This window comes from Leptinotarsa decemlineata, unplaced genomic scaffold (genome assembly GCF_025532065.1).
Source record: "Leptinotarsa decemlineata unplaced genomic scaffold, Ldec_3_MD MMD2_tig00026282_RagTag_RagTag, whole genome shotgun sequence".
Classification (NCBI taxonomy): domain Eukaryota; kingdom Metazoa; phylum Arthropoda; class Insecta; order Coleoptera; family Chrysomelidae; genus Leptinotarsa; species Leptinotarsa decemlineata.
The window spans coordinates 22,866,077-22,883,754 of NW_027412668.1; the positions used below are offsets into that span (position 1 = coordinate 22,866,077).

The following is a 17,678-nucleotide window of genomic DNA, read 5'->3' on the forward strand; positions in this document are numbered from 1 at the left end:
CATAACATTAATAATGTGCTACTCAATCATTTTATGCACTCTTTTGTTTGGCACATATCCGAATAGTAGATCATATCAATGAATCGAAGTCATTTCGTAAAGAAACTGATTCAGCTGCAGGTTTTGCTCTTCACACAATATTGTACACTTTTCTCATTTTATTTGTACACAATATTTTTACGAATAATGCCGCCAATAATGCAACCGTACGATCAACAAACCATGAACTATGCAATTGTTTATAAACAAGGATTGCAAAACATGAGTTGAATGAATGATTCAAAATAGGTATCAATGCCAATCGGTAATATTTTTCTTTTGTTGGAGACAGTTAACTCCCACCCCAGATGTGAAATCACTCAATTTATTTTCGCAAACAAAGTTGAAGGTACAGACTTGAAAACAAAGAAATTACGTAGGGAATCGTCTAGATATAAAATGTGGTGATAAGCGTAAACTTGTTTTCATTTTCATGAAATGAATGATAAGATTCATGTATGTATGTTAGTCACAGTGCTGTTAAAAAGCATGTATTCAAACTGCAGTGGTAACAAACTCATCAGTTCAATTCCACTCATCGTAGACAAACCACAGTGGGTGCTTAATCGTGGACAGTGAATTCAAAAAGCAAAGGACTTTTCACATGGATGGGAAAAATAATGAGGTGAGTAACTTTATGGAAAGTTAGATATATATAACCTAAAATTTTGTTTTTGTTGCTTTTTGTGATGCACTGTTTGGAATCTTTGGTGAAGTAATGAGTATTAATGGAGTTTAATCCTAACACCAAACAATTATGTTTAACACCTCGACACGTGTTTCAATCACCAAGTGATCATCTTCAAGAGGAAGAATAATGATCACTTGGTGATTGAAACATGTGTCGAGATGTTAAATAGTGTGGTGTTTGGATTAAACTCCAGTAATGTTCTGTTGCTTTTGTAAGCTTTTTCATCTTCATTTGTATACAAAAAAGGTTTTTCCATTTATTACTTCTTGAGCAATCATGGATTGATTAGTCATCATATTATAATTAGTTGACGCTGTAAATGATCGTTCCTGTGTTACAATTTTGAAAACTTTTTATAGTGACTGGATTAGTAAGTTTTGATATGGAATCTCATCAAGTATCGGCCGGTATATACCATTCGATTACAAAAAGAGTTTCAAAGTTGTGTCCATGACCCACTCAGTACAATGGCTGACTGGTATTGGAACATGAATGCAACCCCTCTGCTTGCAGTGAAAGCTGCAGAGAAAGACAAGAAACGAATTCCGCAAGCTTAGCTTTGACTTACCCCCTTTAGGTAAGTCGGTCGGTAGCCAGGCGGTTCGACGTGTGTGCTTTGTTCACTCACTCGAATTGACTGCCTTGTTGGTAGATGGTGCAAGCCCTAGTCTGAACGATCGATTTTCACTTGCTATCGTCCAAACCTTCTTAGAAATCACACGTTAAAAGGTAAGACCTCGTTAATCCTTATCTCGCACAAGCTACGACTTCTGGGGGTTGTCGTTCGTAGGGGTGCGGCAGTTGTTCAAGGGAAAAGCAGATTTTAAAAAGATTAAACAGTGGTTCGTCATTTATCATTGATATTCGTGGTTTTAATTTTCTGACGAATCATCAGATGGGTTAGTTTTCAATATGAGATAAAACACCACACAAGACTATTATTCACAGAAGGAATTAATTATAAAACTTGAAGTGAGAGGTATTAACAATATATAAAATATTGAGGATGTTAAATCCGCATTAGTGGTAAATCAGAAAAATTATTTCGAAACATATTATAATTTTGAAAATTATCTCCACAAATTATCATTGTGAGACCATTATACCAAACGATAAGATGAATTTTATTTATTTTTACAAATCACATTTAGTTGCTGCAGTTATTTATTATTGACCTCTAGAATTTTTCACAAACACCTCTTTCAAAACAACTGATTATAATATATACGTTATATCGTAAACATACCAGACTGCTCTCAGTTTTTAGTAATCAAAATATTATTGTCAAACATTTCATTGTTTCTGTATACTCAAAATGTAAACATTTAGCATTTAAACACATCATATAGAAGGAATATACACACATCGGAAAAGTCTAGGGATATTTTTAAAAATGGCAATAATTTTTTTTAGATCGCTTTAGGGAAAAAAAAGTTGACGGGTGATTATTAAACGAATGTAACTTACAACAAAATTTATTAAATGGTCAAAAATACTGAGTGCACATATAAGCAAAACTAAAAAAAAAATATGGCTCTTCTTTGGCACCCCGAAAAATATCATAATACAAAAAAAATTGGAATCAGTACAAAATATGGCCTCCACGCTGATTTATTACGGCCCTACATCTATCGGGCATCGACAAAATGAGATTGTCAATGTCTTGTTGAGGTACATTTGCCCATTCAGAGATTAAAAGCTCTCTCAATTGAAACGTTGTGTGAATGTTCCCCATATGCAGAGTAATTCTTCGTTGAAGCATGTCCCACAAATGCTCGATGGGATTCAGGTCCGGTGATTGTGCTGGCCATGGCAATACATCAACTCCTTCGTTGGTGAGCCAGTCAGTCACTAGACGCGCGACATGTGGACGAGCATTATCGTGCATTAGGTGGAAGTTTTCACCAACAGCACCAGCAAACGGACGGACGATAGGTAAAAGAATGGTGTCGAGGTACTGTCGAGCTGTGAGGGAGCGATTTGGAAAAACGAGATCGGTTCTGCCGCCGATCATGATTCCGCCCCATAGCATTACTGTACCACCTCTGTATGTGTGGACTTCCTGGACGTGTCTCAAACGTTCATTATTTCCAGGTCGTCTCCACAGTCTTACCCGACGAGAATCTGGATGAAATCCAAATCTGGATTCGTCTGTAAACAAAACTGTGGCCCAATCATTTGCATCCCAGTTTTGATGTTCTTGACACCACTCTAATCTTCTACCGCGATTGCCTCTCGACAAAGGTGGACATCTAAGTGGCCTTCTGTTGTGGAGATCTGCTTCATGCAGTCGATTTCTGACAGTATCACGACCAATGGTTACCTGGTGCGTCTGCTGCAACACGTTAACCAACTCAGGTGCTGTGATTGTCGGTTGTCTTCTTGCGGTTAAGACCAAAAATCGGTCTTGAACTGCAGTTGTAGCGCATCCTCGCCCTGGATGTTATTCGGCTGGACTGCCAGTTTCACGGAAACGCCGTCACAATCGACTGATAACACTTTGGGAGACCCCCAAACGGAAAGCTACATCATTTTGTCGCATGCCACCTTGAAGAAGCCCTACAGCTCTATTCATCTCAGCCAATGGTAAGTGATGGCGTTCCATGTTAAAGCACAATATTTCCAGTTTAATTGCTGAGCAAGAACTGCATAGAATGTACAAACTCGACACTTTCAGATTATTCATTTTAGCCGAAAACCTACAGTTTGTAAAAAACTTGATAAAAGATTAGTTACCATTTTTGCAGGCTTTGTTCAACCCATAGAAATCTACAGGGTGGTCGAGTGTACCAATTTAATCGAAATTAAACGACCTCATGCATTTATTTTTATGATATTTAGTATGTTATAAAAATATCCCTAGACTTTTCTGATGTGTGTATATTAAAACTGCTTAACTGCTTGTTAAATGTCTTGATCAAACTAAACAAAATTTTGAAAAACGACATAAATTTACAGAAACTTGCCGGAAGCAGGAAGATCTTGGAGAAGTATTTTTCCAGATGATAATCTGAAGTAGTTTCATAAAACTTATCTAACTTTTGAAGGAGGATTTTGAAGGAATATTGAGCGATGAGTCTCATTCATGGTGAGTATAACGTTAGAGTGCAATCACTCAAGTCAAATTTCACGAAACCGATAGTTTTTACTCTGCAAACACATGTACAGTAGAATGATTTATTGGAAAATTCATACAAACTTTTTCTACACTGAGTAATAGAAACTTCAATGTCAATAAAGCTTCTGGTCTCGATTTCAATGAAAACCTGTCGCTATACATAAAAAGAGCACCAATGAACTTGGGTATTTTCAACTCCAAACAGTATGTGTGATATGTCACCGAATTTTTTTAGTTTGAAAGACATGTTGATGTCATTTTGTGTGGAATATAGCATCGTTCAAATGTCCGCCACGGCTTATCTGGGTGGAGCGCATCCGAAACGCCCAATTTTCCATGCCTCTGACGCATAAATCAGTCTGAATTTGACCAATGGCATGGATTATGTTGGCTTTGAGACCCACTGTGGTTTGTTGCTTATTTGCATACACCTACGACTTAAGAAAACTACACAGGAAAAAGTCTAACGGAGTAAAATCGCACGATATCGGTGGTCAGTTCATATCACCTCCACGTGAGATGACCATGCCCTCAAATCCTGCAGAATATCCAATGTGTCATGAGCTGTGTGGCACGTAGTGTCATCCTGTTGAAACCAAATGCCGTTGTCATCCAGATCATCCAATTCAAGCCACAAGAACTTGGTAATCATCGACTTATTGTGCTCGCCGTTGACACTGATGGACTGGCCAACATCGTTCTCAAAGAAATATAGACCGATGACGTCGCCAGCCCATAATCCACACCGAACAGTGACTGTTTTGGGATGCAAAGGACGCTTTTGGATCTCATATGAATTGGTATCGTCCCAAATTCGACAATTTTGTTTTTTCACGTACCCGTTCATCCAAAAATGGGCCTCATCGCGGAAGATTATTTTTCAATAAAATCAGGATCAGTTGCGAACTGCTCCAGAGCCCATTCAGCTAATACACGTCCTTATCTATGGTCATTCATCTTCATTTCCTGGGTAAGTTGAATTTTGTGCGGATGCAGGCCCAAGTCACGATGCAAAATTCGCCAAGTTGTGGTCAGTGAAAAGCCGAGTTCTTGTAAGTGACGCGAAAAAGACTGCCTCGATGTTTTTGGCAGATCTTGCCTTTCGTCGACGTACGGGTATTGGTCGATCGTTTGCTGAACCAGTGTACTCAGAATTGTCAATCACATTGCGAATAGTCTTCTCGGTAGGACGATTATGGCGATCGTAAAATGGCGAAGCGCGCGGCACGTTTCCCAAACAGAACATTGATTTTGATGAAACAATTTTATTATTTGCACGGTGTTGTTGAATGTTATATCCGTCCATGGTGATATGGCGAAATGAACTGAATGAATGACAACTAATTTAATAAATGTAGCTTCAACAAGATGGCCGTTATCAATTGTCGGAAGTTCCTGTTGGAAAACCCTATACTAGTATTTTTTGGACCCTGTCTTACAAAATAGAAGTCTGAAAAAAAACAATTCACAAATAACTGTAGACCAAATACTTTTGTATGAATGGTGATGACAATCATGGTACACATTCCCTTGAATATTTAGAATGCTTCAACAGCTTAAGCGACCACCATTATGATTTCCGCATGTAAAGATCAACTTATTTCATAGTTCATCCATCTTTGGAGCAATGCAATCGAGAAATCGTAAAGTGGATCTGGTATGAAAGTTTACTAATCAAACGTTTAAGTAATAATTTGCCAGATAGTTTTCGTTTATTACTTTCCAGTTTTCTCCAGCGTTCTTCCTTTGAACGTCTACCACCATTCCTTACTACTATTGTAAATCAACGACCTATTGGCAAAGACGAGATATCTGATATAGATTTGCTGATAACACCACACTATCTATCTTTTCTTTCCATTCAGATGGACAAACAGCTGCTAATTCAGATCTTCGTCAAGTGAAAATAATTGTGACTGAACCCGACATAACAATAACGGTGCATGAAATTTCTCTAGTTGTGTCAATAAATTTGTTGTCAAATTTAAAAGCAAATAACTGATTGATGATTTGTGATATCGGAGGAATGTTTAGACTTGTGTCTCTTCTAGATGTACTTTCAGATAAGTGTTATAATGACTAAGCCCGCTTGTCTTCCCTAAGAGAAATATATCGGAAGTATATGATAAACTGTAGCTTCGCATGCATCATTTCAATATTGAACTAGATACACATCAAGGAAGCATCCAACCTCACACACAAGTCAATAAAAATATTTTCGGACAGTCAAGCGGCGTTGGAAGCTCTTGGCTCCTACCGAGCAACGTCTAAATTGGTAGTGAATTGCCAAAAACGCTATTTCTGATAGGAAGACTCAACAGATGGTCTAGATTCCTGGCCATACTGACCTGAAAGGCAATGAGGCTGCTGACTACATTGCAAAGGAGATTGCTGCAAGCAGCTTCATCGGACCAGAACCTGTCATTGGCATCGCTTTAGGCTTTGCCAAACAAAGATTGAACACCTGGATAGCAAGATTTATGGACTTCTGGCTTGATACCAAACAGTAGGGATGAACTACGATGTCTAACTGGCCTTCTGGGCAGAGCACATACTTTGTGCCTGCCCAGGTTTTTAGAGTTTAGCAGAGCCTTACTCTTAACATCTGACCTGAAAGACCACTCATCATACAAACCGATCGGCTTCGTTAAGAAGCTGGGTTTATTTGGTCGAGTGTGAATAGGTATGAGCCACAATAAACCGTTGCAGGTTGCAGTGGAGGGTCGAATAGACCCACTCACTTTGGACCTAACCTAACCTAGATATACCTCAATGTACACGTTTTCCATGCATCAATTAAGGCAGTGTTCTCAGAGTTTCGTGAGGATTCTTTTGTAGTGTTTTTGCATCAGCATCAATGTGAAAAAATACTGAGATGAATAAAGTCGACTGAAACTGCAGCTTGCGATTTTATTCAATATTTCTGTACATACAATTTTTACCTGTAATATTACATCAAGAGTTTGATTCGAACCAAGTTCTTTGATGACAGCATCTTCTCATTAATTAGAGGATTCTAAAAAACTAACCAAAAACAAGTTAGTTCGTGAGCATTAACCCAGACAAACCACTCTTGTATATACATTGAAGCTAGAGGTAAGTCGTATTCGATTATTTGCTTCAGTGTGTCTCACCAAACAAAATTAGGTGAGTGAAACATAGTGAGAATAATATTTTTACGCGCATGTATGTCTCACACATAATTTTTTTGCATAAGATCTAGTTGATATTCATATTCTCAAAAATAACAAAGCTATTTAGATCTTTACTACGATATAAAAGTTGAAATTCAACTTTTTCTTGAAGATATGGATTTGTTTTCCTTGAAATCTTTCTTCTGTTGATCCCATAGGTCAACCCTCAGCAACAGGCGGACCGCGGTCCACAAACGGACCGCGGAGACTCTATCCAGACCAACCAGACCAATATATATATATATATATATATATATATATATATATATATATATATATATATATATATATATATATATATATATATATACATCGGAAAAGTCTAGGGATATTTTTAAAAATGGCAATATTTTTTTTTAGATCGCTTCAGGGAAAAAAAAGTTGACGGGTGATTATTAAACGAATGTAAGTTACAACAAAATTTATTAAATGGTCAAAAATACTGAGTGCGCATATAAGCAACACTAAAAAAAAATATGGCTCTTCTTTGGCACCCCGAAAAAAAAATCATAATACAAAAAAAATTGGAATCAGTACAAAGTATGGCCTCCACGCTGGTGTATTACGGCTCTACATCTATCGTGCATCGACAAAATGAGATTGTCAATGTCTTGTTGAGGTACATTTGCCCATTCAGCGATTAAAAGCTCTCTCAATTGAAACGTTGTGTGAATGTTCCCCATATGCGGAGTAATTCTTCACGTCCGGTGATTGTGCTGGCCATGGCAATACATCAACTCCTTCGTTGGTGAGCCAGTCAGTCACTAGACGCGCGACATGTGGACGAGCATTATCGTGCATTAGGTGGAAGTTTTCACCAACAGCACCAGCAAACGGACGGACGATAGGTAGAAGAATGGTGTCGAGGTACTGTCGAGCTGTGAGGGAGCGATTTGGAAAAACGAGATCGGTTCTGCCGCCGATCATGATTCTACCCCATAGTATTACTGTACCACCTCTGTATGTGTGGACTTCCTGGACGTGTCTCAAACGTTCATTATTTCCAGGTCGTCTCCACAGTCTTACTCGACGAGAATCTGGATGAAATCCAAATCTGGATTCGTCTGTAAACATTTGCATCCCAGTTTTGATGTTCTTGACACCACTCTAATCTTCTACCGCGATTGCCTCTCGACAAAGGTGGACATCTAAGTGGCCTTCTGTTGTGGAGATCTGCTTCATGCAGTCGATTTCTGACAGTATCACGACCAATGGTTACCTGGTGCGTCTGCTGCAACACGTTAACCAACTCAGGTGCTGTGATTGTCAGTTTTCTTTTTGCGGTTAAGACCAAAAATCGGTCTTGAACTGCAGTTGTAGCGCGTCCTCGCCTTGGATGTTGTTCGGCTGGACTGCCAGTTTCACGGAAACGCCGCCACAATCGACTGATAACACTTTGGGAGACCCCCAAACGAAGAGCTACATCATTTTGTCGCATGTCACCTTGAAGAAGCCCTACAGCTGTATTCATCTCAGCCAATGGTAAGTGATGGCGTTCCATGTTAAGGCACAATATTTTCAGTTTAATTGCTGAGCAAGAACTGTATAGAATGTACAAACTCGACACTTTCAGATTATTCATTTTATAGAATCTTCGCCAATCAGTACCAGGCAAAAACGGCTTTTGTCGACTTCATCGAATCCCAATCGCTCAATTTTTATGCTGAAGGAATTATTCGAGTTGTGTCACGTTGGCAAAAGTGCACTGATTCAAATGGCACTTATTTCGATTCAATTGAATAAATATTCATTGAGATATTACAATTTACAGTAGAACAAAAACGAACAAAACTTTTGAAAAAACCTAATACATATTTCGAAATCAAGTTTACGTTTCTTTCAATGCAACAAGTTTATCTCTGTGTAGTAGTAATTGTGTTAATCGTATCTTCTAGTTTTTGATATGATACGTTCATGTTTTCTGGAATTTCTCTTTGAATAAACATGTTCATAAGATGGGGAATCACACTCTGATAGGATTTTTCGATGAATGGGGTATTGTGTATGTTATGATTATTCTAAATCAATTTATAAGTCAAAAGCTTCACATTCTTGATCTAACAATGTCGTTTCTATGTAATCAGTGGTATGCGGTTGGATTATGAATGCAACATTTCAGATTGGAAAGTGAACATAACGACTTTTTTCACGGAGGTATCATGCGGCAGGGGTCGGCAAGTAGTTTTGGGTAGAGTCCAGATACTGTGGGAAAATTTTAACGAGGTCCAGAAAAAACAATTGATAATAATTAGGTGCTACCTAGGTGCTACCTAGACAGCTGTTTCAGCCTATTGGGCATCGTCAGAACCTGATCTCAAAATATTTGTGACATTTTCAGACAGACAGAATATTTCTAGGGATTTTTTTTTGTATTTTTGCTCAATCACTTTCTCAATCACGAAATGATAATATCTGATTTTAATCAAACTGAGCCGTTACTTGGTTAATATCAAGACGATATCTATGGGATCGACAGAGAACTATATGCTCGAATATCAAAGATGAGCGAGGCTCCTTAGCACCACTGATGAGACCTATGACTGGCTGAAATAGCGGTAACTGATGTTGAATCATGAATGCGTTGTATTTGGTGGTGGTAATAATAATAGTTTCTAGCACTCATTTGCAGTTGTGAACAGATTAATACTGATGAGATTGCTGGACGAAAATACATTAGTAGGTTACTTTTTGCCAAAAAAGTCATTCAAAGGTCAGATATTTTCACCAGTCAGATTACTATAAATGAAACTTCAAGGTTTTCCGGCCATTTAGTCCCTCCTCATTGAAGAATCGACGGGTTCCTGCATATCCCTAAAATGTTGATGTTGCAAGGTCTTCGTTTGGTGAATCTGTGTAATAGTAACATAATGAAGCAGAGCTGCCAGAATGAAAATGCAATGATGTACTAAATCATGAAACAAAAAGTACTAAATCCGGAGAAAATGTACTGAAAAGAATAAATATCAATATGTACCAAAACGGACTAAAAAATACCAACACCGAACACAAAAAGTACTAAATAAATGGCGGAAACTTTATACATAAATGGTGGGAATTTTAAATTAATGATTTATTTATAATAACAAAGGGAGAAAACTTCACATTGTTACTGTAGACAGACCTATATAAATAAAAAAATTAATATATACGTGTCACGAAGTGTTCTGACGATGTATTGAATTTATTGAAACCTCTGGAGACACCGTACATTTTGTTTTATGAGAGAGAGGACATTGGCAGATCAAGATCTTCAGGAAGATGTGATGCTGCAGGTTTTTCCGGGTTTTCCTGCACCTGAAAAAGCAAATGCGGCACTGGAATCAATGAAGTCGCCCCGGAGCGCCAATTAATTTTCATTGTTGTTTTATAATTTAATGTTTCTTATTGAATAAATAAAAATATCTTATGAAATACATACAGATATAAATACTAAAAACAATGATAACAATAAAACTTATTTGAACATATATGGCCTACAGCACTTGTACAGTTACTAAAAAATATTCGTAAATAGATAAAAATGTAACAAAAAAAAACGTATTCACATTTCAACAAAACAAATGGATCTATACTATACCTCTTGTATAGAAACTAACTGTTCCATATTATCGTTGTTATTGTTAAAATAAGTGTCTCCGATCTCTAATTCTGCTTGGCTAACATCACTGTCAATTTCTAAAACAATACTTTCATTGACCGGTTCCAGTTCTAAAGCAACCTGCTTTTTTTTTCTCGTATAACAAACCTTTAAAAATAAAACGTATTGATACATGATTATTAATTATAATTTACAATTCACAACTTACTTGTCCATTATTATAATTTATATTACCAATATGGTAAACACTTTTTACCATGGTTTACATTTGTTCACAATTCAAATATGGCAATTGACAGTGACAATTGACGATTTTGACAAGAGCTTCTCATTTGTACTGAAAATTGTACTAAATATAAATTATTTTCTAAAATGTACTAGATATATTAAATATAACATTGGCCGAAATCACTAGATCTAGTACGAAAACACTAGTTCTGGCAGCCCTGTAATGAAGTCATACTAATACATATATACGAAGGGAATATTTATAAGAAACATAGAGAATGAAGAATGAGTGAAACTAAAACTATAGAGGAAAAGTTGGAAAAAAACTAGTTACGCTTGTTAAAGAAACAAAAAACAAGGTAATGGTTCGACAAGTGTTCGAAGCAATAACAAGAGAAAAAGAAGATACGACACAGAAAAACATGGGTAGAGGATGTGAGAAATGACGTGGTAAAAAAGGAGTTTCAATATATTTCCTCATAACCTATCACCTGTCCTGACCTGATCGTTAGTTAGGCTCTGAATTTTTCTTCGAAAAATACTTGTAAGGGTTCAATATTTACTATACTATTATTATCGGGGAAATTGGCTTCCGCTAATGAAAACTTCATCATTTCAAAACGTACTCAACAAAAAGCTACACAGTATAAAAATGAGTAAGGAAAAGAAAATTACAACGACAGAAAACTCCTTTTAAACTCCTGCTTCAGACCAATGCGGGTAGACCCAGTTTTCCTGTAGTCAGAAATTAGAATTATTTTTTTAGTGAAAATCCAGTTGAAGAACCTTGCAGAACTGCTCATATAGAAACCTTGGGATAATATTATATTCTGCACGATCGTCGGATATTATATCATACACCATTCACGTAATCTTCAGTTTGCACACCGAAACCTTAAACTGGGAAGTTATACAACACGATACTTATATTTGCTTTGTTAACAAAATTTCGCTTGACCTTATAAACGATCACGTACCTACGTGAAATTGAAATGTACACCAGCACATACATCATTTTCTCACAAAAAAGTTTTCGTTTACTAACAGGCACACTCAGTGTGTCATATTTTTTTAATTTATTCGAGTTGAAACAGTTCGCATGAATGAAAACAAAGAAATTAGCTACCTAATAATAGCCGATGTCTATGTTCTCTTGTTTGAAAAATATAATGGTAACTGCATTATTCAACGAGTGGTACCGAGTGAGAATGATTTCGGTTTCCTGAACCGTATTATTCTCCTTTGTATAACCGAATTTTTTTATATATTTGCATCGAATTCAATGATAATTCCATATGGAATTTGATTTTCTATCAATAATATTTTACTTATCAAAATAATTAGCATTCCTCATTTGTAAAACGTATCAAGTCCCAAATTGCCCAACTTCAACTCTTAACATGTATTGATAAGTGGAATTTGGAAATTATGCCGTAAAATGAATCAAGTGAAAGCAGTTATCTCTCCGGTGAGAGAAAAGTGTTCTCAAAATAAAAAAAAAAAGAATTGAAGCTTTCTATGTTTTTTATCACTTTTTTTTATAACTAACGTTACTGCAGTTTAGTCCTATAAAGACATTTTCAAATTTATACATTAAACTAACAATGGTTTATTACATTGGCCCTTATATAGCACCCCTGTATGTAATAATAGAGGTACTTGGCTTGATTGCGTACCTGAATTTACAATTTACAATGCGGATGTGCTAATTTGAAAACCGGGGAGTGAATTGAAATTTGATCATTTAAAAGGTTGCACCCGCAATGCTATGCTTGTGAATTTCCAAGGATTCTGAATAATTGAGTTTGTAACCCTTCCTTGCATAGTGCAAAATTTCCGTATCGTTTAAATTCGAGAACATGTGGTTGCATGCCAAGGAATGGTTTGAAAACGTTGAATCATTTTTTCCTAGTCTGAAGGACCTTTCATGTTCAGCATTCCGTTTTTGGAAATATCTACCACATTGTCCCACATAAACACTATTACACTCCGGACACTTAAGCTTATAAACTTCAGATTTCTCCAACTTGTCCTCCTTATCCACCATTTCTTGATTTCTGGTTGTTTGACCTGAGGTTATATTAAACTGTAAGTAAATTTACGGCTTTGTTTTCTGACTAACTTCTGGATAGTATCTGCGTTGAAACCATTATTATGACCTATACCTGTGTAATTGAATCAATTTCCCTAGCTAGATTGTTAGCAGACAAAGGCAGTGAGAATGCCTGTGCAACATTGAATTGTAGGCTGCAATTTATGACTGTCTGGATGGAAAGAATCGCTTGTGATGGTAATGTCTGTATAGCTAGGTTTTCTGAAAACATGGAACTCAAATTTATTCTGATTGTGTGTAATGGTCAGGTCTAAGAAATTTATCTGTTTCTCTATATCTGTTTCGAGTGTGAACTGAATGTCGCTATTGAGATTATTCATGAATGTCATAAATTGGTTCAGCTGTCGTGTAGTACCTCTGAAACAGGCGAGAATACCGCCTACATATCTGTACCAAAAATGGATATGTTTTTACACAGGTCGGTATTTACTATAGTGGTCTCCAAGCTGTTCATAAATATGTCTGCTAATAGTGGACTAAGGAATAAGCCCATTGGTAAACCTGAATCCTGTTTATAAAATTTGTTGTTGAACTGTATGTAGCTCTGATTCAGGCACACTTCGAAAGCTGTTGAAACTTCAAAGGTCTACTTTGGCTTGATCTAATGTGTCTAAAATGAGGGGTTCCACTCGTTGTACGGTATGTTGGAGAACATACTCTTTACATCGAATGAAACTAAAATTGAATTATGTGACGTGTTTTGGTTCCTTATGTTTTCTACTAAAGTCAGTAAATTTTTAGTGCTGTGAGCTGGAACGAAATTGGTGATATTTTTGAACAACTTGTTGAGACTTATTTCTAGGTCTCTTACCGGACTATAAAAGTGTACTCCGTTCTAATCATGATTTTCTAAGATATGAATTCTGTCATTCATTCTATTGTGCAATAATTATGCAGTCAAACATGTTTTCTGAAAATGACAATTTCATTTTCAGATTTTCATTTAAAAAATCTGCATGAATCCAACCTAATATCAAATTCCACTCCAACCAAATTGAGTAGGAACCAGAAATAACGTTTCTGATTGTATGGGGACACATATATAAAGATCTATTAACTGAAACCACAAATGTGCGGCTGGCTCCGTGCATTTGTATTTCTTTCTTTTGGTAACCAAGTGTTACCCATCCTTACACTTGGCTACAACATACTGATGATGGGTCAAAAGCCCGAAACACGTGCCTATGATTTGTCATTTTCTTGAGTGCTATGTCCGATTATGAACTTATGTATCTGTTTGAAACATGAGAGATGGATATCGAGCTATCGCAACCTGCGTGACATCCGGGTCCAAGATAAATCAAACATGAGAGATGGATATCGAGTGAACATGGTATTTTCAATGAGGAAGAATATATTGCACCATCACTCAGATGAAAGTGGGCAAACCGCAGACACGTGTTTCTGGCTATTTAGCCTTTGTCAATACGGTACCGCCAAGTGCAAAAGATAGACAACACTTGGTTGCAAGGAAAGGATCAAAAACAACAAACGGATTCACCATCAGGGGCCAACTGCGATTTCGTGTCATCGTTGGAAGACCTAGTGATTACAAGGACTAACTCCCAACTCAGTCACGGGTGCAGCTATAGCAACCTGCATGACATCCGGGTCCAAGATAAATCAAACATGAAAGATGGATATCGAGTGAACATGGTATTATCAATGAGGAAGAATTGTTTGGACTATCGAATTTGAAACACCCTGTATATATCTATCTGAAAGTAGTGCAAATGTAGTGATTCACATTGGATTTGAATTGCTGGGGATCAAATCCGTTTCGAAAAACATTCTCAGGAAGTTTATCCCACATAAACGCAGTTCTCCGATTAAAGAATTCTCAAACAGTGAATTTCGAGGTGTACTGAGTTGAACCTCAAAACGATGAGCAGGCAGAGTCCATCGCGTATTTCTACGAAAGCGTTGAAGGGCCACACAAAAATATTTTTTTCGATTTGTATAATTCTGACTTTCATCTCAGAATTCTGAGTTGCAAGTCGGAATTCTGACTTGAATCTCAGAATTCTGACTTGCAAGTCAGAATTCTGACTTGTATCTCAGAATTCTGACTTGTATCTCAGAATTCTGACTTGTATCTCAGAATTCTGACTTGTATCTCAGAATTCTGACTTGTATCTCAGAATTCTGACTTGAATCTCAGAATTCTGACTTGTATCTCAGAATTCTGGGAAAATGGGCATTTAAACAAAACAAATGAACATCGTCGGAGTGCGCTCAGTGAAGAGATCAAAATAAATGTTCTTCTCTCTGTCGAAGAAAATCACCATGTCCCCACTAGGCATATAGCTCGGGAACTCGAAATTAGCCAGTCTTCAGTGGCAAGAGTTCTTGTAGCAGCAAAATGTCATCCATATAAAATAACAATCTTCCAGGAACTTACTGATCCAGATAGAAGACTTCAGTTTTGCGAAAAAATGATGGATCTACTAGACAGGAATGTTGTACATAAAGAAAACTTATATTTTCTGACGAATCAACGTTTTTGTTGAATGGTGTGGTAAATCGTCAAAATTGTCGTTATTGGGCAGACAGAAATCCACACTGGATGAGCGAAGGCCACACTCAACATCCAGAAAAAGTCAATATTTGGGCAGGGATCGTTGGTGATCGAGTTAGATTTTCTTCCAAGAAAATCTTACTGGAGCAAGATATTTAGAATTCTTGCAGAAGGACCTAGTTCCGAATTTGGTTATTTTGTTCCCTTGTCCTATAGAAGCTGACGTGCCAAATAGAAACATCTGGTTTCAACAGGACAGCGCGCCTCCTCATTTTGCAAGACCTGTCCGTGAGTACCTGAATGATGTATATCCAGGCAGATGGATTGGCAGAAGAGGACCTTATGAATGGCCACATAGGTCTCCGGATTCAACACCTTTAGACTTTTTCTTATAGGGTTACTTGAAGAGCAAAGTTTTTAAAACCAAACCGGCAAATATTGAGGATTTAAAAGAAGGAATAAGACAGGAGTGTAGGCTAATTTCCGGCGAAGTAATCAGAAATGTTCAAAACGAGTTTCAGTTACGTTTAGGGTATTGTCAGTTAGTAAATGGACATTTTGAACACTTGTTAACAAAAGACTATTGATTTTGAATTCATTTTTTGAATTAGATAATGTTTGTTGAATATCTTTCAAAGGACAAGGAGTAAAAAAATGAAATTCGGCAGGCATGTGCAACTTGTTGAAGTCATTGAAAAAAAGGGTTGTCATTTAAAAAAAATTATCAATGACGTTATATCTCATATTTGAGACACACTGTATAATTTTTGTTGCATTGAAATAAAGGCACTTTAAAATACTAATCGACGTCCGAGCATATTTCCGAAAGAAACAACACCTTTGATTTAGTGAATTTGTTCCATGTTGGAGACTCGCACTGTTTAAAGTATCATTTATATCTTTTTTGAATATCGAGATTGCGTCAAAAAATAAATCTGCTGAAACAAGATATTCACTGGCAATCCGACAAAGTCGATAAATAGGACTATTATGTCTTAGATTTGACTGAGGTGTTGAAGAAACATAAAGAACGTTGTATTAGGAGATAGCTTAGATAAAAATTGAATACAGTTAACTTTTCCATTGATACAAGTCAGAATTCTGACTTGTATCTCAGGGAATAATAATGATACATTCAGTATTATAAGGCAGTTTTTTGCATTTATCAAAATATGAAGATTATGAAATTTTTCTCATTGTTTGAATCGCTTCTTTCGATATAACTGGAGATACAATTGCATTTCTTCTGCGAAGAATCCTGCACTGACACCTATCGGATACAATCCCACGCCTTTCGTAGTATTAGCCAGGGGAGTAGTTGTGTTCTGACGATCTCACTCCATTAAACTACTGTGTAGGTAAGTGAAGACTGGCACACACAAGTCACTTACAAGTCATAATTCTGAGATACAAGTCAGAATTCTGAAATACAAGTCAGAATTCTGACTTGCAAGTCAGAATTCTGAGATACAAGTCAGAATTTTGACTTGCAAGTCAGAATTCTGAGATACAAGTCAGAATTCTGACTTGCAAGTCAGAATTCTGAGATACAAGTCAGAATTCTGACTTGCAAGTCAGAATTCTGAGATATAAGTCAGGATTCTGACTTACAAGTCAGAATTCTGAGATGAAAGTCAGAATTATACAAATCGAAAAAAATATTTTTGTGTGGCCCTTCAACGCTTTCGTATATTTCTAATATGTACCGTTCTTGGTGGAATCAAATGTGCCAAGTCACTTGAACACTTCCCGTGAAAGTATCTATAGGAGAGAGACAAATCTCCGACCTTTCTTCGATGTTCCAGACTATCAAGATTGCAATTGATTGAAATATTGGAATTGTTTGTTCATTTTTCATTCTCCGTTGAATAAAACCATTATTTTCTCAGATACAGTGTTATGTGAGTAATGAACAAATTCGCTGGTAGCTGTAGCTGCCTTCGTGGTAATGTTGGGTGCATTCTAGAAATTCTAGGTATCCTAACTGGAACCACAAAGGTGTGGTAGGCTCCTGTGGTGACTCTATTCGTATGTGTTGTTTCCTGTTTTCAGCAACCGAGTGTTGCCCATCTTTCCAACCATGTGTTCACCGCGCTGATGAGGCCAATAGCCATAAACATGTATCTCTTATTGAACTTACTTGAAACATGTTTCTAATATCTTACCATGGAACAATTCA

At 36.8% G+C, this 17,678-nt stretch overlaps 1 protein-coding gene across 1 annotated transcript in view; it reads left to right on the forward strand.

Moving 5' to 3' along the window:
• Window positions 1–459: 459 nt before the first annotated feature.
• The window catches only part of LOC111514920 (transducin beta-like protein 2), a 72,473-nt gene continuing 55,254 nt past the window's right edge, over window positions 460–17,678 (forward strand). The window contains exons 1-2 of the mRNA XM_074180076.1: window positions 460–664; window positions 3,689–3,818. Of these exons, the coding sequence (XP_074036177.1) occupies window positions 3,803–3,818 (16 nt within the window). The 5' untranslated portion in view covers window positions 460–664; window positions 3,689–3,802. The remainder of the gene's footprint in view (window positions 665–3,688; window positions 3,819–17,678) is intronic.